This window comes from Tenrec ecaudatus, chromosome 5 (assembly GCF_050624435.1).
Source record: "Tenrec ecaudatus isolate mTenEca1 chromosome 5, mTenEca1.hap1, whole genome shotgun sequence".
Classification (NCBI taxonomy): domain Eukaryota; kingdom Metazoa; phylum Chordata; class Mammalia; order Afrosoricida; family Tenrecidae; genus Tenrec; species Tenrec ecaudatus.
In genome coordinates, this window is record NC_134534.1 from 137264085 (window position 1) to 137286482 (window position 22398).

At 45.4% G+C, this 22398-nt stretch overlaps 1 protein-coding gene across 16 annotated transcripts in view; it reads left to right on the forward strand.

Moving 5' to 3' along the window:
* MAGI1 (membrane associated guanylate kinase, WW and PDZ domain containing 1) overlaps positions 1-22398 on the forward strand; it is a 728953-nt gene that overhangs the window by 695202 nt on the left and 11353 nt on the right. For 5 of the 16 annotated variants that reach the window (XM_075549926.1, XM_075549933.1, XM_075549920.1 and 2 more), the window contains exons 15-19: positions 2729-2812; positions 5489-5580; positions 7872-8064; positions 10031-10324; positions 13285-13488. In XM_075549926.1, coding sequence (XP_075406041.1) covers positions 2729-2812; positions 5489-5580; positions 7872-8064; positions 10031-10324; positions 13285-13488 — 867 coding nt within the window. The remainder of the gene's footprint in view (positions 1-2728; positions 2813-5488; positions 5581-7871; positions 8065-10030; positions 10325-13284; positions 13489-22398) is intronic. The other 11 variants (XM_075549927.1, XM_075549932.1, XM_075549919.1 and 8 more) reach the window with 6 other exon arrangements.

Genomic DNA, 22398 nt, shown 5'->3' on the forward strand with positions numbered 1-22398 from the left:
AAAAGAATCATTTTGCCTCTCCCCTCCACCCCTCGCCTCGGGTTTCCTTCCCTATCAGAGCAGTCCTTACTGCCCAGGCAGGACTTCCAGGTCACGGTCTGTGAGGTACCCCGGCCTCTTCCTCACCCACTTGGACTTGGCCTGGTACCTTGCCCTTGGTGCCTGGAGCATGCCTTGAGGAACATCTCTGTGACCCAAACAAAACTGGCGGAGAGGACGAGCATCCCTGTCCAGGGACAAGGAAGCAAGTGTGGAGGCTTGCTGGGTACCAAATACTAGAAGTCACTCAGAGGTCCTGAGACCATCACCCCCTGACTGTCACAGTGAGGAACTGAACAGGCTGTTTGGGCAAAAGCCGGGTAGTATGTGAGTGTATTCCATTCGTGGAAGATGACTCCCGGCTAGTTTCCCAGAGGAAACACACTTCCATTTGGATCACTTCACCTAAGGAGTAGGTTCCAGGTATGAACTTTGCTCTGCCCTCGCTAATTGACAAAACACAGTCCAAGAGGGCTGTGGTCACGCCCACTTGTCAGTTCTCTTCGCCCAGCCGGCTCCTCCAACTTCAGTTGATGCTGGCGTACTTTACTGACTGCACCCCAGCTTTTCTCAGCACAGCCCACATTTGGGACGGAGCTTTCCAGGGAGGCATCAGTCTGTGGGGAAGTAAACACCTGCTCCCGGGCACCAGGGATGGATGGGAACATTGAGCATACCTGTTGAATAGGGTACCCCAGCTCCAATGCCCCATTCATCCTTAGTCAAGCAAAATTTCTGAAGAACATCGCAATTGCTCAGGTAGCAGCCAGGCCCCCAAATTCGGAAGAGTGTCAGTTCCAACGGCGCCCTTCACCTCCTCTGCCATCTAAGGTGGGGGGTGGGGCATAGAGCAAGCAGCGCAAATGAGAATACACTTCTTTTCAGTGACTGGAGGCACGGGCAGATGGCCCAGGAAACAAGGCCAGATTAGTGAGTGAGCATAAGTAAGCCTGTACGTACCTTGCTCACTGGGTATTCCATCCTGCCACGGATGGTCCATTTGCAAAGAGGCTTTGATTCTGCAGGAAGGTGCTGTGGGCGTGGGAAAGAGGCAGATGGCAGCCCTACTTAGAAGCCGAATTTATGATACCATGGGAAAAATGTGAAGTTGCTCGCCCCTGATTAGTAGTGAGCTTGCTTGTGCTTACCTTGCTTATTTGGCAATCTGACACTGATTAGAGGCTGCGTAATTGAGTGGTAACGGCAACTTAATGGAAGTTAGGGCTCACACGGATTTCTCCCTCACTGCTAAGTGAGGGTAATGATGAGAGGTCTCCCTCGGCGGTAACTATCCTGTAACTGCCACCGGTTTTCTTCTTTTCGCAGTCCCTTAGCATGAACTAGCGGCTGCCTTCTCGTTCCATCAGAATTGCGTTGTATCCACAGATCCATTTCTACCACCCCTTGGATTGTTTTGTGGTGTTTTCCTTTGCCCGTGTGTCCCCTCGTTCATTCACATTCTCTGTGACCCTCCCCCCAGACCTTACAATGAGTGAGTGGTGCAGATCACACAGAAAGACTAAAGGCAGCCCATCCCCTTTGTGTTGAAGAGGTAGTTTCCTTGTATTGTATTGTATTGTAAAAGACGAAGTGGCAGGAATACAATCGCTGATGGAATTCTTTCCCATCGTCTCCATAATCTGAGAAAAGACTACATTCTTGATATGGCCATCTGTCAAAACAGCAACCAGACGAATCAGTCTGAGCGGCAGATGTGTTAATGAATCCCTTTGAAGGGCTTAAATGGTTAATTAAAAAGCAAAGCAGAGAAGGCCTTTAAAAGCCATCTTGTCCATTCTGCCATTTCTCTAGATACCGCCCTAATGGTGCATATGTCTTTTTAAAAAGACAGCGATGGTCTTGTTAGTAAGCAAATGCTTGGGACAAGCAACTGGTACCCAAGGATATTTACAGAAAGAAATATAATTCTTTCCATTGAATTTTTTTGTGCTCACAGGATAGTTTGCAGAGGGGGGAGGGGAAGCTCAACACGACTTATTCAGCAATATTGTAAACCTGTCATGCTCAGGAGAGATACGCTTACAAATTTGGAATTGGTGTGTGGGCATCTTTATCGCCATGAGTTTAAGAAGCTTGGGCGTGCATCGAGATTTAAAGAGCTGTGATGACAGTTCCTATTTGTGTGTTTGTTCAGATCTTGGACAGATCTGATGATTGGTGTCTCTATAAATATATGACTATTCTTGTTTCAGCTGCCTGGAATTCACCCTAACAGGTCTTAGTACAAGTCGGAATTTTCTCTGGAACTTGATTTTTTCCCCCCAATTAATGGAGTAGTTTAGCAATGAGACAAGTCCTATTTAATTTTTTTCTTTAAAGAAATAATGTAGAAGAACCTTCTAAAGTTCTTGACATGACTAAAACAAGGTCGCATAGAATTCATACTCTTAATTTAAAAAGAAGAGTCTAAGGTCGTCATTGAAGTTTTATGAAATTCTTACAGTACAGGGTGGCATAATACTAGCTTTTTGACCAAAAATAAAAATCACCATGAATAAAAGAAAAAAATGTTTAAAGTCAAACAATAGTCTTTTAGAATCCACAGCCGCCATGACCTTTAACTGTGAAAGCTGAACTGCATGCTGCTTATCAATCAACATGAAATTAACATGAACTAAGAGAAAGCATATATATGACACTTTGCAAAATTGTGAAATTAATATTCTAGCTATGTCACCTTCGCCTGCATCGGGATTGAGCAAGGGTGAGAGAGAGAGAGAAATCAATTCCACGAACTTTGGAGAATGTCAGAGTAAGAATCCGCTGGAAACTTATTTTTCCATTGTTATTCATCCTGTCGAATGTCCCCACTGGTCTTGGGGGAGGCGGGGAGGGTGCCTTGGGCAACACTCAGAAAAGGGTGGAAGAAAAGGCAAAGCCATGAGCGAAAGTGCTCACTGACCAAAGACGAGATGAAAAACAAGGTCCCCTGCATGTCTCTGCCAGTCCTGGAAATGTGTTGTGCATCTGTAGGAATGGAGGCACCAGGGGCTCCTCTTCAGACCTGGTGGTTCCATGCTTTCTAGTCCCAAAGGAAGACTTTTGCGCACCCAAAGGCATCTAGCTGCCCAGCTGCTCCCAACACAAAAGCTTGAAAATGAAGAAACCTGGGCAAGATTTCCTTAGCTCTCTTTTATATCACCTCACTAAAATTTTTAAAACGCCAGCTATTATTAGCAGAAAGATGATTCTACTCTGCTATCTCCTAAAAACGTCATTGCTAATAAAACTTGACCAAAATCAAGAGAACTAATACTTTGGGGTGGGCTTGTGAGAAACTTCAAATGCCTCGGTGACGAAGAGGCGCCAGAGGCAAAGAAAGAGATTCTCTAAGCCCACAGTATGTACTGACGTTCTGCCAGAGTTACTTACGGAAGTAACTGGCATTTGGTTCTCGAAGCATTACAAACACCGGAATACCCAGTGTAAAGCCAAAAGGCTTCCTTGTGGCATGCCTGTGAGTTGTGACCTGTTGGTGAGCGTTCCTTGACGTCTTGGGTGTCGTTGAGGGCCTCCCTTTTCAAGAGACAAGCGCGGAAGATAAATTTGTCATCCGTGTACTGAATCTCAGTCACAAGCAAATGGTCTTTTCTTATGGACTAACCTGTATGATAAGCCTAAGTTTCTCAGCCACAGCCTCTCTTACCACGAGGAGCCATTTAGGCAGGGACTTGCTCCATTTGGTATCACCACAGGATGGGCAAATGTCCCCGTGTGAAATGATGCTGAGAAAATCGGGTCTGTGCTGGAGGTCTCTGCTGAGGCCGTTCCACTCCGTTGTTGACAGCAATGCCACATATTAGGAAGCCGTAAGGCAGGCTCCGCCAGCAACCCCAGGATGGCTGAAAGGCACTTGCAGACGATTCTGGTAATAATCCTCTTGCTTGAGTGAACCAAAGACGGAGCCATAACCTGATTTAATTTGTTGTTTCAATGAGGCTATTACGGCCAATACCCTTTAACTAGCTACTCAAACAGAACAAAAACATTGTTACCTTAGCTTGCACAAGAAAATATTCTCAAATTGGGTTTATGGGAGTTCTGTGAAGCAGCTTAGCTTCATGTTCCATGACGTTTTACAGCTTAGCCTCGGCAATTATAATAAGGGCACGTTGGATAAAAAGAACCTGACTCCAGCCATAGTATTAAGGAAGCTAAGAAAAAGGTCAGAATCAAACATCTCTAGCAGGTACTCACCTGTTCATTTCCATTCCTCTCTCAGATTATTTATTGTGCATTTTAAACTCCTGGGTGAGTCACCAAACAGGGACAATGCTCACCAAGTTAACATCTAAACTACTCACTTCCTTCGTCCCCATTGAGGGAAATATAATCCAGAGGCCCCTGTGCTCCTTGAACCCCAAATCGAGCTAATTAAATACACCACAAAAGTATTGGAAAATCTCTCTTGGGGCAGCAACATTTAATTTTTTAATCTTAAAATAAAAGCTATGTCATTTTATAGACCATAAAACACAGTGTGTACCCACTGCAAGATTGAATAAGAATTAAATAAAAATAACCCCCTTTTCTTGGCCTTCTTAAGTACTAAGGTGGAATATAGAACAAATTCCCATACCTTAGATATTACAGAAATTACTGTAAGAAAAATGAGATTTTCATTTTAGAGTCCTGGAGCACTGCTCAGTTTTCACAGTAAAATATCAAGTTATTAGATAATAAATTAATGCTTGCAATATCGAAAGATTATAGGCAAATCCTGGAGTAAAGCCGTTAATCACTTTAACAATGAGGGTTCATTAATGTAGAACTATCATCGGTGGCCTGAAGGATAAGGAAGGGCACCATTTTGGAGTAACAGAACTAAAATCGTAGTTAACTTTGTAAATTGGGAATATTAAGATGCTAGTAATATTAAAATGTTAGAAATGATGTTTGTTAATGATTTTTAAAAATCCAACAGATCAAATTCTAGCATTTCTGGTCTTGAGTATTTAAGGGAGAAAAACGGACTTAATAAGATATCTAAAATCCTAGCACTAGCTGCTGCTTCAGCAGTTGCTCTTGACTTGACATGAGCTGTCTTCTAGGACATGGCCACACCATGGAGATATACAGCACATCACGATTTTAATTTACTTACTTGCCCTTGCAACACTGCAGTGAGGAACAGGCTCCGCCAACTGAGCTTCGACGCAATCCTAACTTTGACTCGATTAGGAATTATCAAACAGCGATTAGTCCTTGGGAAAAAAAGAACGGGCTCCATGGCTGTTTCCAGTATTTACGCTCACCTGGTGTCATTGATCATTTCACCATCTAGAGGACGTTGTCCCTCCCGTCTGCATTAGAAACCTTTCATCTGCTCAGCCACCATCAGTACTGGTCCTGTGAATATGTTCACCTTAGAAACACAATACCTTGGATCAGAGAAATAATCCCTCTCTTCCTGTTTCCCTCCCTGCAGTTCCAGATTACCAAGAACAGGACATCTTCCTATGGAGAAAAGAGACTGGATTTGGATTTAGGATTCTGGGCGGAAATGAGCCAGGGGAACCTGTGAGTCTGTTTGTCTGCCTTTCTCCCTGGTACTGTTTGGGTTGGGGTTGTTTTTTTTGTTTGTTTGTTTGTTTGGTTGGTTGGTTGGGGTTTTTTGAGACTTCAAAGGAAATTGGCGGGAGTGACAAATCATTCAGATGTGAGTCCAGCTAGGTGTAATACTGACTCTTTCATCTTGAGCAGAAAGGTATTCATTAGATTTCAGAGAGCTCTTTTGTGTCTTGAGGGAAAAGGAACCAGGTCCTTTCTAAAAAGTTCATATTGGTGTTTATGAAAAATGGCTGCCGCAGCATCTGAAATTCTCCATGAAGGCAGATGGAAATAAGGAACGAAATTGGAATAACCAGTCACCACCAAGTTGCTTCTGACCGGTAGTCAGTGCATGTGTTTGTTGCAGGGGAGAGCGGCTCCGTGGGGCTGTCCTGACTATGCCCTTTCCGAAGCCAACTCCCAGACTTGGCTTTGGAGGCTCCTCTCCAGGGGTTGGTTCCTGGTTAAGTGCTTAACCCTTTGTGCTACCCACGCATTCTTCAAAATAGAAGTCGTCATCAATAAATAAAGCAACGATCTGCACCGTCTAGCCAATTTTTGTTAAGTGTGCCAGCAGTCGGTTGGCGTTGTGTATTGATTTGGCCAGTGCTGAAAGAGCCTGTGCAAGGCCTTTGGAGAGGTTAGATACAGTAAGAACTCTCTTGACAAAGCAGTGAAGGGGCACGGCACATGAGTCAGAGGAGGCATGCTTTGTGAACCAAGGTACCGTATACTCTCGGGTATAAGCCGACTCGAATATCCGCCGAGGCACCTAATTTCACCACAAAAAAACGGCATTTACAAATGTGATGCAAAACCCGGCTTAAGCCCCTGTCTTATAGCACAGCTTTGCAGGATTGTTTTGAAAGGAACAAAGAGAACTGAGGAGAACTGTTGCTAGTTCTTTTCTAATAATGAAAACGATTACACATTGAAGGAAGCTTGGTGGCACAACTAATGAAGTGGTTAACGGCGAAACGAGAGGTTAGTAGCTTCAACCTACATGGTGCTGTGAGTCAGAATTGATGCCGTGGTGGGGATTTTGCTGGTATTGAGCAGCTCCCAGGTAGGTCCTGGTGATCTGCTTGTGTAAGGAGATGGCCATGCTGCTGCTTCGTGATGATCCTGTAGGACAGAGTAGAATTGCCCCATGCGACTGGCAGGACTAGAGATCGCCATGTCTTTGTCCCACAGAGCAGCTGGGTTTGAAGCACCGACCTCTCTGTTAGCACTTAGCCCCTGAGCTGCCCGAGTTTTTCCGTGAGGACTACTGGGTAGTTCTCTTCTGTAACATACGGTATCTAACAGGGAGTCCCAAACGGGCTGGGCTGCTCCCCAAAACAACCGTATCTACTGAGTGCTGGTTCTGTGCTCCATGTGATGCTAAAATCTTTTAACCTACACGGTATTCTTTCTCCATCAAATTCATAACTTATCTTCTCTATGTGTCACATGGAAACAAAAAAAGACAGAAAGGTTGGTAACTTGCCCCCAGATCCCAGGGCTAGTATATGACGTGACTGGAAAGCTGCTGGACGTCAGAGGCCCTTCTCAGAACCACTGTAGCCTAGGTCCTTTGTGAATCAGTGCACATGCCTAGTAAGGTGTGGCGCACAATTATGTACTGAGAAGGAAGCCCATGTCGCTTAGCTAAAGTTCCATGAATGGTGTCTGTATCCTTGTGCCTGCTCTGCGTGCAGAGGCTAGAGCATTGCAGAAAGGCATTTCCTAAGCCAGGCTTTCCTTGGTTCATTCAGTCATTCCAGTGTATTGGGCATTCCATTCAGCCAGGTACAGTGCTAGGCCCTTAAAGGAAAGTAATTAGTATTATTACGACTAATTAGAAGAGTTTTGTGAGAGTCCTTAAGTAGATAAGAAATGTGAAGCGGTGGAGATTCAAGCTATTTGTGAAGCTCCTGGGTGATACAAACGGCTAATGCACGTGGCTGCCCATCCAAAGGTTGGAGGTTGGAGGCTACCCAGGTAGGACTCAGAAGACAGACCTGAATATCTGCTTCTTCAAAACCAACCGTTGAAAACCTGGTGAAGCACAGTTCTAATCTGACTTACCAGGCGCTCCCGAGTCTGTACAGGGGTAAAGGAAGGAGAGTGTGCCACCCAGCAGGCCCCACCTGAATGCCATGTCCCCCAGCAGAGAGAAGGCCAATGCGTGGAATTGTTCTCGCAGCTGTGAAAGTGGCAGGTGTAGTAAGAGTAAACCAAGAGGGCAGTGTTTCATCCGTTCTCCAATTGCTCGGCAGATTTATATCGGTCACATTGTACCACTGGGTGCTGCTGACACGGACGGCCGCCTGAGGTCTGGCGATGAATTAATCTGTGTCGATGGGACACCAGTCATTGGAAAATCACACCAACTTGTCGTCCAACTTATGCAACAAGCTGCCAAGCAAGGTCACGTCAATCTCACGGTGCGGCGGAAAGTGGTGTTTGCGGGTACGTGTTTCATTCCTTCCCTGTCACTCTGTGCACCGAAAAGGCCCTCCTTCCTGCACCTGCCTCCTCAAGGATCTGTTTTACCAAATGCTTGCAAGCGTGACCACGTTCCGAATTTCCTGATGGTTTGCTTCCCGCAAACCGTGCGACGCTGCTATCGCGCAAAGGGACTGGAATGTGTTTCGCACACGTGCTCAGCCAGTATTGCTAAAAGCGGCTAATTGCACATACATTGCTTCCCCTCCCCCATGCTGAAAGGATTTAGTCATCCGTTGCACCGGAGGATCAATTTTACGAATACAAAAGAGGTGGTTGGGAAGGTCAGGAGCGGGCTAGCATTCTTACTCCCTTGGTGGTTGTCATGGTCAGGTGAGGGTCCGTTCTCTCCTCTACAGAGGTCATAGAGCTGGCCAGTTCTCAATCATCCTTCCTTCCTTCCTCCTGATCGCAGTCTTCCAAGTTCAGTAGCTCACAAAGTAGTATGTGTACTTTCAGGCTCAAATATAACCTTCTCTCTGAAATCGTCAGAAATCCCTTCCTCCATCCATCTTTTTGCCAATCTTGGGGCTCTTACTTTACTTCTGTTTTAAAGCAGTACCATAAGTACTTGCCCAGTCCGTTGCCTAGCCAGTGTCTCGGAAACAACACACAACTTGATTTTTTATCTTTTCTATGCGGTCCCCACCTGGAAGCATTCAAGACAGAACTCAGGGTGCGGAACAGCCATAAAAAAAATGTTGTAGCTTTGAATTGTCGATGAAAGATGACATGAAATATTATGAAGTCTCCATAGCATTTATATTAATGGAACAAATGTGTACATAAAAAAATTTACTGCCATGGAGTCTAGATGAAATTAATTGGTGCCCATTAGTTTTGTGTTTTTTAAGTCAAGTTTAAATGGTAAATGATTAATTATGGAGTTAATGTGTCAAATTTCAGTATGAGCACTCTATCATTTGCACTCAGAGAAACCAAAGTAACCATAGATTACCCCCCATGGAGCTTATTTACAGCCTCAGCGCCTTCTTAACATTGTAGTCCAGGCGGCCAATAGCAATCCAACAGAGTTGGCTGATGAGGTGAGATTAGATGGAAACCACGTCTCATGTCTGGTCCAAATAAGAGTCGAACCGTGTGAATTTGATGTTTCAGATTTATTTCTTAAATCTTAATAATTTGAGTTTTTAGTAGTGTTTCCATGGAATCTTAAATCTATGAAGAGAACAACTTTTGAGGATAAATATAATCTTATCCAAAGCTGGGCGTGAAGCCAAGAGCCAGCCCCACCCACCACTGGAGCTATTTTAGCCACGTGGTCACGTGTGGAGGGTGTCTCAATTCTGAAGCTGGCTGAAGTGTTGAGGTGTGTGATCAGGGTTGATAACTGGCAGCCACAAGCTAGGAACGGAAATGTAGTATACCGCGGCAGGGTGGCGACTTTAACGGTTACGTCGCCGCACAGCTGTGATGGAAAGGCAAAAGCAGAGCTATTGGGAAGCCAAGCCAAAACATGACGTGGGGGAGGGGGCGCGGTGCGGGGGAGGTAAAAAGATGAACATGAAGTCGTGGCGTATCTACAGAACAAAGGTGGCCAATCATGTGGCCCCACACCTTCGTGTAGCACAAGTGCTCCTTCGATGTGTTCAGTGGCAGGTGCATCCCTGTGGGCTGACTTTGCTGCAGAGTGTAGAAGTCGCTTTGCAGCATGCTGTAAAAATGATACGTGATGAGAAAGCCCTTTTGATGTTTATGGGGAGATCAATGTTAGTGGATATTAGGTAGTAAATACTTACCAAGAATAAGCTGGTTCCCGGTTCCCTACCCTAGTTCTGAAAGGCCACGTGCCGTGTTCTCTTCATCTTTGGAAGTCTGCCTCCTTGTGAGACTGGGGGACAGATCAGGGGCAGTGGGACCCGCTTTGGGGTGCCGTTACATAATGTAGACGTGAATCACTCTGTCCCAGCCCCCAAAACAGAGAACGAAGTGCCCTCCCCAGCCTCATCTCATCACAGTAGCAACCAGCCTGCGTCCCTGACGGAAGAGAAGCGCACCCCGCAGGGCAGCCAGAACTCTCTCAACACCGTGAGCTCGGGCAGCGGCAGCACCAGCGGGATCGGCAGTGGAGGGGGCGGCGGCAGCGGCGTGGTGAGCACCGCGATCCAGCCCTACGACGTGGAGATCCGCCGCGGGGAGAACGAGGGCTTTGGCTTCGTCATCGTGTCCTCCGTGAGCAGGCCTGAAGCAGGCACGACTTTTGGTGAGCACCGGACACGATTGTCCCTCCCATATTTCGTAGGAGGCCAGGGCAGTGAGTGTTTCATTGCAAACGAAAGATGGCCAAAATCTCATTAACAGAAATGCTTGCTTTTCGCCTTGGGTAATGGTATTTTTTCCCCTTCTGGCATCTTTTATTTATTTTTTTGGGCGGAGGTTGCGTGCGCTTCAACCCCTCAGTTTCCATTCTGAATGTGTGTTGAAACGCACAGCCAACTTCAAGGATGTATAGGCATTTAAGGAGTAGCCGCAGACCCAGAAGGGTGTCAGAAATGTTTGCCAAGAGAACGAGTGGGATAGCATTAATAGCCGTTGCCTCAGAATGCCTTAAGAGTTTTAAACAGCACTCTATGGTTGTGAAAGTGCCTATGAAAAATAGAGGTGTTCAGAGTAAGAATATTGCACAAAAAGTCTTACCCACCTCCTCTGTGTCCTTTCTGTACCCGGTGCCCATCTGAAGTCGTTTTTGGTTTTTTTCCCCGATTTTAAGTGCAGTTACCTGGTTACGATTCTGGTTAAAACCTGAACTAGAAACTTTGGCCTTTGCCCTCTTGAACTTCTAGCAGGGTGGATTTTTCCTGCCGCTGCCAGATCTTGGGGCTTCCGCTGAGTATGGGGGAATACCAGGACCACCTTCTCAGAAGGGTCACTAACTGCTGATGCACAGCCAAAGAGGAGCCCGGATGATTCTAGAAGCCCGTGACTTAGGCATCCAGTTTCCATTAGGATGAATTCTAGACTTGTGCTTCAAAAATGAACTGCCTCCCCGATTAGATTTTAAAAGCATTTGTTATCTCCTGACACCAACCACATTTATTGGTTAAAATGGAATGTGACAGGAGAGGGGGAAGGCACTGAAATTGATCTCACCTCTACCCCAAACGACTTCCTCCACATGGACTCTGGTGACCGGGGGCAGAAGGCGACAAGCAACACAATGCTATATAGCCCCTTAGCACTAGACCCTGCGCTTCATTTCAGTCTCATTCCCATGCTGCCTGCCAAAGCCATTAAGTTTTGTTCATTAAAAGAGAGTCCTCCATGTCTTATGCATGTGTGGCTGCAGTAACAAATGCCCATCACTAACCGTGCTTTCGTGAGCTCCATTAATGAATAAAGTGGACACAGCATGTCATGTATTTGAGCCCGAAACAAATTTTTGATTTTTTTGTTTTGTTTTTAATTTCCGGAGCTTTTCTGCCTAATTTAAATGCAAAGAAGAGGGGAGGGGAGATTCTGGTTATGATTATTATTATTTAATCCTCAATTTGACTATCCCCATGCCTCTGGTGATCTCAGAATTTCAGAGTTATCTGTTTCGCTTTCCAGGGGCCGGGGGGCAGGGGGAATCACAGTGATATCAAATGACAAGCTGTGTTATATGATGTATATTGAATGTCTTCACTCTCAGGTTGGTCTTTGGTTTCCTTCGGCCCTTCCACTGATCAAATCCAACTTTCGCTAATGCTGTGCATGAGATTTCTGTTCTGAGCTGCGCAGAGCTTGTCTCATCCCTGCCTTTGTCTGCGTGCCTCGTGCAGGTTGTCCTGAAAGGTGGGCTAGACTTAGTCAAGACCTTGCACTGAGTGTGGAAGCCGCCCACCACACCTCTCTATTGGATTTCAATAGACCGTTTGCCACCACCAACACCCTTTGTGGGGTCTTTGATTTGGCCTTACACCCAGTGACATAAAGCCAAGCACATGTGAAGTTTAAGTGGATTCTGCTGCATGGTCCTGTTCATTTTATCTTCCGGATCCAAATTTGTGCTGGACGAGCCCACCCAGTTAGCCTCTTCAGTGTCACCCATTTGATTTTTAGTCACATCCTTTCCCAAAAGTGGCACACCTACTTAACCACCTTCATGGGCCTCGGAAAGACAAGCTCTTCAAATCGGAGCATGAGGCCGTGGGGAACTCAGTGCAGAGCCTAGGAATTTTCTAGAAGTTCCCTATCCGGTCCGAAAGCTGGTTTTCCCCCTTTCTCTGGAAATTAGCCCCACCTCCAAGTGTGCAACAAACCTCCCTCTTCAAGTGCACTTCCCCAGTTTTCAATGTCGTAGATGTGCAACGATTTCCAACGAGCAGAGGAAAAGGGTGGCGAGGTGTTTTGTGCCTCGCTTTGGATCTGTGTCCTCAGCCTGAGTAGGCACTCGATGTGCATGCCCCTTTGAAGGGATTGCTGGGAGGAAGGAGGATTGCAGAGCTAAGGAGCCAGTTGGTCTCTCCTCGGAAAGCCCACAAATAGGCTGCTTGAGCAAAGGTCATGAAAGGAAAAGCAGGTGTCAAGGTTGGGTGCTCTCTTGGCTCATCTCTTATAATTAAGCCGTCTCCCCCTTCCCTGCTTCCTAAGCTTTCATCGTGCTGGGTGGAGGGCAGAAAGGCTGAGTGCTTGTCCATTAAGCATTTACAGATTGCATTTTGGGTACTGGGAGAGCGCTGCCTCACCAGACACCCCGCGGTTATTTTTCTAAAAGGAGAAAGAGCAAAACATTGGCAGAAGCTGAAGCAACAGCTGGCAAAAATGAAGAACCCGGACACAGAGCGTGTGAAAACGTGCATCTCAGCTCTGGGGTCTCACCTGTGCCGTCCCCGGATACGTCGACGGCGAGTTAGTTTGGGCCTCTTGAGAGTCTTTGAAATGACTCAAGGTCCTGAATTATGTCATTGATGGAGGGAGGGGACACTGAGGTTTCCCCCTCATTGGAAATTAGGAAAAGACTGCATCAATAAACTATAATTCCAGGGCAGTCGCTTCTCACACAGAGACCCTGATATTGCCAATGTTTTGACCCCAGCGCCAAGCTCTCCTCTAATAACATTTGCTTAATGCTTTAATTAATTAACACTTACCCTTCTCTTTCCCTTTCAACCCCTTTTCTCCTCCCTTCACTCTATCCCCACATAACTTACCAAATGAAATGAAATAAACTGAATACCCAAGCAGGCAATGCCTGTGTGGCTATGCCTCACAAAATAGGTCGCATTATTGAGGGGAGCCCCGCTGACCGCTGTGGCAAGCTGAAAGTAGGAGACCGGATCTTGGCAGTGAATGGCTGTTCCATCACCAACAAATCCCATTCAGACATTGTCAACCTAATCAAAGAAGCGGGAAACACAGTTACCCTCCGCATCATTCCTGGGGATGGTAAAGTATACCTATTATCTCTACCCCCCCTCTTGTCGTCTCTTTCTCGCTCTCGTTAGTGTTTGTGTAATTGAATAATGTTGATTTAGAGGCCGCTTTATCCATCCCTAACTGGACATACTCATCAAACAAGTGCGAGCCATTGTTACTAAACCACACCTCACTCCCCTGCCTACTTAAACCTCATGATCGGTGACCGTCTCTACAGATAGCCAAGTTTATGAACATCTTCCACTTTCCGCCAGCGGGTTTTGGTTTGGGGCCCTAGTCTTTAAAGATATGTGATGATTTTCAAGCAGGTAATAACGCTCTCCTGAGGCTCTCTGTGGATGTCACTTATGGTATCTTTTCCAAACAACCCCTGAAATAGAAATGTACAGCATGGTGACGTTCTGAAAGTGACAGAATGACAAGGTGGAGCCAATGCTGTGCTAGTTCAGAATCATTAGATGTGTCAAATTTGTTGTTTTCTAATGTAATTAGAAAGCCTTGGGGTTTTGTCTAGTTGATTTGTTCTAAACTTTTGAACGTGGTTGAAGAAATCATTAATCTCTATAGTTATGATTGACTATATATTTTATTATCCATGTTCTTTTTCCTTTTTTTATTTGATTGGTTAAATTCAATCTATGGTTCCTTTTCACCAGTGGTACTCAACTGGAGGTGAATTTTGGCTACTAGGATACATTTGGCAATCTAATGGCATCTAGCAGGTAGAGGCCAGAAACACTTCTAAACCACCTACCTTGTCAAAGTCATCTCCAACAGCAAAGAATTAGTGAAGTGGCACGAAGCCTCATCACTCATTTTAGAAGCCCTCTCTGGTCGAGATGAAGTTGATACACGAGTGTCATTCTTCAGAATATTAATTCCCACACACTGACTTAATTCTAGGCAGATTTTTCCCTTGGCAAGAAATTCATACTTGGTCTAGAATGTTTTAATTTTTTCTTTTTTTCCCTACAAATTATAAAATAAAATACCCCAGTACCTTCTGAAAGACCATGAATATTTCTAAAGAGGAAAATGTTACTTATGGAAGTAGTTTGATAAGTAAACTTTCATGGCATACCAAAAACTATGCTGCCAGGGAGTCAATGCTGACTCATCGCAACCCTATAGAACAGGGGAGAATGACTCCCACGGATTTCTGCACCTGTGTCTCCTTTTGGAAGGAGAAAGGTGCCATCAATCTATAGAATAAGACAATCCAACATTCACTTTGGAGAATGTAATTTACCAAAGGAATCTTTGAACATCAGGAACTTCTGTTGGAAAGTGGGCCTCCGAGGGTAAATTTCCAGTAGTGTTGCCTGTGCCTTTCTGGAAAAAGTGAACCCTAAACCCAATGGTAAATATTTGAAAATTGTTGGATCCAAGAACAGAAATGTTCTGTGTACCAAAAATACCCTATACCAAATGGGGAAGTAAAAATAGCCCCTGGAATGATGGTCTACTACACACTGCATCAGACACATGATTAGTAATTTGCCATCTGGTCTGGAGTCCTTTCCACCAACTCACTGCTCTGAAATGCTATGACAATTTAGGAAAGTGATCACAAGATGACAGAACATAGGTTTCGAATGGAAATTGTGAAGGAAGCCACAAACAGAAAACAGCATGAGATAGGGTCAAGGGAGCCAGATGTGGTTTATAAATCTAGACATATTTATCTACTTACCATGTGGAGATTTCAGACAGGAAATCCAGAACAAGTGCACCAGGGCTTGGTGTTTGGATGCACCACACGAAAGTAGGAAATTCCTGTTGGTGCTTGTTAATGTGGAAATGTGAGTGTAAAAGAGGATGGAAGGAAGGGAATGGAGGAAAGGCTTAGAGAAAAAGTTTGGAACAAGAAAAAAAATGAGAAGGAGCACTTTATACCATAGTGCCTGTAGGAAGTGGTACTCTAGTTGAATAAAGAACAGTGTAAGATATTTTTAGAATGCCTGAACACCGAGAGATATAATACAAGATGGTTTTCCAGTGGCTAGTTGCCAAGAGAGACATAGTTCTTTCAAATTCTTAAAAAAAAAATTCAAATAGATATATCATATTTAATGTTGGTTAAAACAAAGAATCGCTGATGACACGGGAGTCAGGTGCCTCGCTGGCCAGCGAGGGTCAGCAAGTGAAGCCCACTGGCCATTCTGCCGGGGAAAGATGTGGTGGTCTGCCTCCGGAAAGATAGCAGCCTCTCAAACCCTCCGGGACAGGTCTCCGGTGGCCTATCGGCTCACTACAAGTCAGCGAACCAACTCAATGACAGCGGGTTCTGTTTTGCTTTTGTTTCCATTTTACCTTTGTCGGAAGAAAGTCAAGTTTAAAAGTGGGTACTGTGTGGTTAAGGATGGTTTATTTTTATAAAAGGCAGCACCTCTTCTGCTAAAGATATGATTTCATTCCAAGATATTTCAGGGATCGATTGCCATGATAATGAAATCTTTCGCCAATTACAGGGTACATTTCAGAGACCAGGTACATTGGGTAACCATGGGCTGCTTATCCCTTTCAAAAATAGAGATGTTTCTCAGAGTCAACCCTAGTTCACGGCAATCCTAGGTGTGTCACAGAGAACTGTGCTCCGTAGAGTTGACCATGGCTAGTTTTTTGGAGGTAGATTTCCAGACCTTTCTTCTGAGGTGCTTCTGTGGAATCAAACATCTAACCCTTCAGTTGGCTGCCTAGAACTTAAGCTGTTGTCTACCTCAAAGAACGTGGCTGTCTTCGAAGTTAGTGCTGGGAGGTAGGTTTCCGGGAGTGAGCCCTGAGTGTTCGGCAGGATTTTACAAACACCTAGGAGACAGAGTGCGCAGTGGGGTCTGGGGCTTCGTGGAGAGAAAGCCACTGTGTGCCAGCCCCGCCCTCTGAAAGGAGCTTGGCCGTGACCATTTGAATGATAAAAGGGAGGTACCCTTTGCCCTCGGATCTTTCCACGGAACATTTAGTTCATCATTTGGCTCCTCTATTTCATGACAACACGAGGCGGAGGAGGTTTCTAAGTGTGTGGTGGTCTGCTCAGGGTTTCTGTTCTCCAGTGTCCAGAGAGAGGCCCCAGCAAGGTGCTCTCTGGTTTGGGCGGGACTCAGAACCCACTCTGAATCCACTTCTTCAAGCCCATTTGGCTGGCTTTCTTGCCTTGCCAGGGGTCTCCTCATTCTGTCTCCAGCTTCACTTTTCGTGGCTTACATGTTCCCTTGTTCTGCGTGCCTCATTTCTCTCTCAGCTTGTGGTCTCTGTCAGTCCCCTCTCACACAAGCTCTAAAACATGACTCCCCCTTTTTTTGGCCTCAGAGACAGCTTGCCAACTAGGTTAGTGGTAGGCCTGTAGGATCTCTCTTTGGGGAGCAGGGTTGGTTGTTGGGGCAGCAAAACTTTGTCTCCTCTGAGTCACATAAAAACCAAAACCCCAAACTCACTGCCATTAAGTCGATTTCCAACTCATGGCAACCCTATAGGATGGAGTCGAAGGTTCTGAGACACTTAACCTGGTTGGGAATAGAGAGCCTCCTCCTTCTCTTGCAGACGAGTTGGTGGTTCTGAAATGTTGCCCTTGTGGTTAGCAGCCCAACGTGCAATCCACTGCACCACCAGGGCTCCTTAGTGCATAGCTGCTGGCATCCCAGAGAATAGCTGAATGTGCTTGAACTTGAAAGTTGGTATTTCAAACCACACCTGCCTCTGACCATTGCATCCTATGGACATGCCCTTTGAAGGCTGGGTGTGAGAGAGAATTTGATCAGAGAGGGGCAGCCTAGACTAAGCCAGGCTCGTGAAGAACTATTAGGCTCAGTCAAGGTATTTATGAGCTTTAAAAACATAACTTCAATGAGTGTTAAATTTGCACTGCAGGTCACTCTGAGTTGAGGTCTTTGTTTAGAAGAAGTGGGTCCTGACAACACAAGTGTTCCCTTAGAAGAGTCACGGCTAGTATAAGTTTCAGACTGTGTCCGTCTCCGAGGACAGGATCTTGAGCTTGCACTTGATCACAAGACGACACAGGGTTACAACCGTACATGGTTTTGAAAAATGCCCCCAAGTTTTTAACTATTCGTGGCATTCAAATTTTCAAACGCTTCCTTAAAATATTGATTACCTATATTTATGCGTTGACATAAGTATGAGAGGAATGATTGTAGCCTTTGTTGATTTCCTTGGCTTGGCGATGTGGAGTCCGTGAGGGAGGCTAAGGGTACTAAGACAGAGCCAAGCTTAGCCTTCTGATCATTTGTCACCGAGCTAAGTTGAAACCTGAGCTAGAAGCTGCTGCCAGAGCGTCTGCTGGAGGGTAGATGGCCGCACCGTGCTGGCACCGGACGCTGCCTGCAGAGCCGGGAATATGCTTTCCCTGGCGTGATTGTGATGGAGATTGTAATAATGTCCTTCTTGAGTCTTCTGGGTGGGAAGCTAGGGATAACCACTGTATTAGAAAAGTGCATAGGGTAATTTCGGGGAATATTCTTGAAATATCAGGAGCCCTGGGGGCATAGTGGATTCTGAGTCGGGCCGCTAACCCCAGGGGACCAGCAGCTCCACGGGAGCAAGGTGAGATTTTCTGCTCCCAAAAGAGTTACAGTCTTGGAAGCCCACAGAGGCATTTCTACCCTGTAGGGTCGCTGCTATGTGTTGACATCAATTTGATGGCTGGATTTTATGCTAAAAAATAAGCAATCTGTCTTTCTGTCTCAGTTGTAAAAGTCAAAATATATGAAAACTCTAACAATAGCCGCTACTGGCAGCCATCGGGATGGAATCTTATTTTACTTTGGGCCCTCTTTCTAAATTTTTCTTTCATCTGGGGGCTGGTTTTTCTTGGGGAGTATGAATTTGTAATAATATTTTTCATCTTTTTCTTAAGTGAGAGCATTTCAGCAGATACAATGTTGATTTGATTCCAATTGAAGACTTAAAAGTTCATTAAAATCAGCATAACTTTATTGATAGGCTAGCAGCATCATAGAAATTTAGGGTGTGCTAAAAATTAGTTTAATGCTCTGAAAATGGCCCGTAAAGTCTAGACACCGATGCAGAGTGTTCAGTATTTTGATGAATCCATGGTTCTGCGTAAGGAGTCCTGATGGCCCTGTCAGGTAAGCATTGGACTGCCTCTAACCCACTACCCACTCTGTGGGAGAAAGGGAAGGCTGTCTATGCCCGCAAGGATTTACAAAGCCGCACAAATCCTGCAAGGGTTACTGTGAGTTGTAACTGCTTTGAAGGAAATGAGTTTGGTTTGGTTTAGGTTTTTATTTTTTTCGTGAAGTTGCCTAATGAAGGTGGTGGTGTTTTTGCAGTATAATAAAGATATTGCTCATTTTAAAGAAATGTATCGATCAAGTATGATTTCCTCGATACCTTCATATAAAAACAGGAACCCTGGTGGCATCGGGGTCATGCGTTGGGCTTCGATCTGCAAGGTCATCAGTTTGAACCCACCAGCTGATCTCAGGAGAAGGATGAGGCTTTCTACTCCAGTAAAGAGTTGCTGTTCCAGAAACCCATAGGGCCAGGTCTACCCTGCCTATAGGGTTACCATAAGTCAGAAATGATTCGATGACAGTGAATTTTTTGAGTTTATCATTTAATTGCCATGTAACCAGTGTAAGACTAAAAGTTGATGCTACAGGTTACATAACTAGACAGGCGCTGGGCTTAATTCCCACCCTCTCTCCTTGTTCCAGATCCTTACTGTCCCCACCAGAAAGATGGGAATCGCAGTTGCATCTCGATCCTTGGGTTGTAGAAAGCAAGTGAGGCAATGCATGTTTAATGCCCCTAGTATAAAGCTTGGTATATTGTAACTGATCAGAACCTGATGACGGGGTATAAAGCAAGGAAGAGAAGAAAAAGGAAATGAGTCAGTCAGCTCAAATAGACATTGGCACATTCAGTGTTAGTAAAACTGTGTGAAACTAAGCTTTAACCCCCAAAAGATTTGTATTGACACATCAGTGGTAAAAGTAGCAAATGAGAGCTATGAGGAATATTAATAACGGAGTTCTCTTTATAAGTGTATCTTATATCTTATCAAGTCATGAAAGTCTCAAAATACGAAAGTCGTTTGAGAGTGAGATCAGCGCTGCCTCGAACACTCGGGCTGTCAGGGAATAAGAGAACTCCAAAGGGGACCCAGGCCCCATTCAATAATTATAATCACTTTTAATTACCAGGAAAGGGTCTTTTTCCTCTCCTGATTATGATTTCCCTGTGGCCCAAACAATCTTGTGATTTTCCAGAGAGTCTTTATGAAATTAATTACAGTGAGGATTGTGAGATGTGGTAAAGGACCAGTACGTGTGTTTGTGAGCATCCTGGCGGGTCCGACTGACGGGCTGTGCAGACATTTGTCCTTTGTGTTGACACAGTGGGTGTCCTTTATGGGATCTCACTTATATTTATCACCTTCATCCTGCCGGTTCATGGCCCTAGGATGAGTGGGATTTGAAGGAATTCATATGCCTCCAAAGGCTATGAAAAAAAGTGCTCTCCCCCCCCAATATTATATCGGAGCCCTGGGATGCTATGGATTCGGGCTTGGGCTGCTAATAGCCACAACCCGTGAGTGGCTTCACAGGAGGAAAAATGAGACGGCTGCTCCCACAGCGATTTACGGTCTCCGAAACACAGGGGCAGTTCCACTCTGTCCTATAAGGTGGCTCTAAGTCAGAAGCGCTTTGATGGCTGTGAATCACATGGTACCATGTGGCTCCTCTGTGCCACCAAGTCGTTCCTCCACTTGGCCACTCTGTGCGTAGATGTGCTCTGGGTTGTCATCGTTTCAGGAGCAAACTTCCAGGCCTCTTTTCCCAACAGAGGAGCCCTGGTGGCATAGTGGGTGACGAGATGGGCTGCTAGCCACAAGGTCAGCCGTTTGAAGCCACCAGCCACTCTGCGGAAGAAAGATGAGGCTTTCTATACCCATCACGAGTTCCGCTCTCCCCTGTCCTATAAGATTGCTGTAAATCGGAATCGCACAATGGCAGTGAGTTAGTTGCTTCTGGTTTTTCTCCCGAGGGTTTGAACTACTTACTGACCTTTTAGTTAGCAGCCGAGTGCTTAACCATTGCACCACCAGCCCGCTAATATATGCTTTTCATACTGAATAGCAATAGTACAGCCAATAAAAATGTTAGTTATTTCCTAAGCGCCCGGCGCTACCTGAAACAGGTTTATTGCTGAGAATCTTTGTGGCAATTCACATAGCTGCTGCTTCTATTCCTCAGTGTGCAGACGAGGAAACGGAGACAGGGAGTTTCACTTGGGATCTAAAGCTAAAAGCTAGATGGTCTGACTCCAAAATGTCTTAATTTCAACCCATCCTACCCCCACCCAATGTCATAATTTTGCTAGACTTTACCCCAGTAAAGTTTGAGAAATACCATCACCCACCCTAGAAAGGCCCCTAGCCCACTGGCATATTAAAGGCTTGCCCAAGTCCCACAGGCAGAGCCTCACAAAAAAATATTCACTTCCGGGTCACCCAGTATTTCCCAAATTTCCATTTCCCTCCGAATTGGTAGAAAGATTTGGTAAGACGGGATGAGAGACATTGTGCTGAAGCATGAGTAAGCTCCACATGGCACTTCACTGAATCTCAGCACATTTTTGGTGTGTTGTTGTTTTCGTTTTGGGGGGTTTTAAATACTTTTGACGGACAGTTACATCTCTTATTACAGTCCATACGTCCATCTAGTGTGTCACGCACGTTTGCACATACGCTGCCATCATCATTTTTTATTTACAAAGAATTGTTTTTATTTTTTTATCATTTTATTGGGGGCTCATACAACTCTTATCACAATCCACACATACATCAATTGTATAAAGCACATTTGTACATGCATTACCCTCATCATTCTCAAAACATTTGCTCTCCATATAAGCCCCTGGCATCAGCTCTTCATTTTCCCCCTCCCTCACCGCTCCTCCCCCATGAGCCCTTGATAATTTATAGATTATTATTTTGTCATATCTTACACTGCCCAATGTCTCCCTTCACCCACTTTTCTGTTGTTCATCCCCCAGGGAGGAGGTCACATGTAGATCCCTGTAATCAGTTCCCCCTCTCAACCCCATCCTCTCTTCTAATCTTGTGGTTTCACTGTGAGACTCCTGAGTTTCAACCGATCGCAATGATCGACACAGAACCATACACACACCCTCCAGGGGGATGGACAACAGAAACCCTTGGGGGCAGGGAGACGGTGGTCAGTGTAAGATAGGGGAATCGTGAGTTTTTTATGGCTAGAATGTGAACTCCTAGAATCGTGTCTCAGGTTTCTCGCTTTGCAGGTAGCTTACCTAGCTTAAGTTCCGTCCATTCGTCATGCATGCTGTCCCAGGAGCCGCAGGGACAGTCAACATGAGCTGTGGGGCCCGGCGCCAGGCACTCTGTGCTGCACGTCTCAGATACCATGATCTGTGGGGAGACAGTTGTGCTCATCCTCCTCTGTAAGATGAGGACAATCGGGCACATCGCCATTAGAAGAGCATTTGAACCTGACTCTGTCTTCACTCTGCACAGTGAAAATGAAAGAGCAGGAAGCCAGAGCCAAGCTGAGTAATCTCCTCAAGACTAAGCAACCCACTGCCAGGAGGTGGATTTGGACTCATCCGAAGCCTAAGGGCCAGGGTAGAACTGCGCCATTGGGTTTCCAAAGCTGTAAATTTTGATGGCAACACAATGCCACATCATTTTCCTGCAGAGCGGTAGATTCAGATCTGTGACCTTTTAGTTAGCAGCCCAGTCGAACCCATTGGGCCACCGGGCCTCTTAGTACTTCCTTACTCTTAGACTACACGTAGTTGGGAGTTGAGGGATATATTTTGTCTCAGCAGTTGGGGTGAGACATGTATTCTAGGCATAGCATCTTCCCATAGAAACCTTGTAAAGCAGAGGTAGCTATT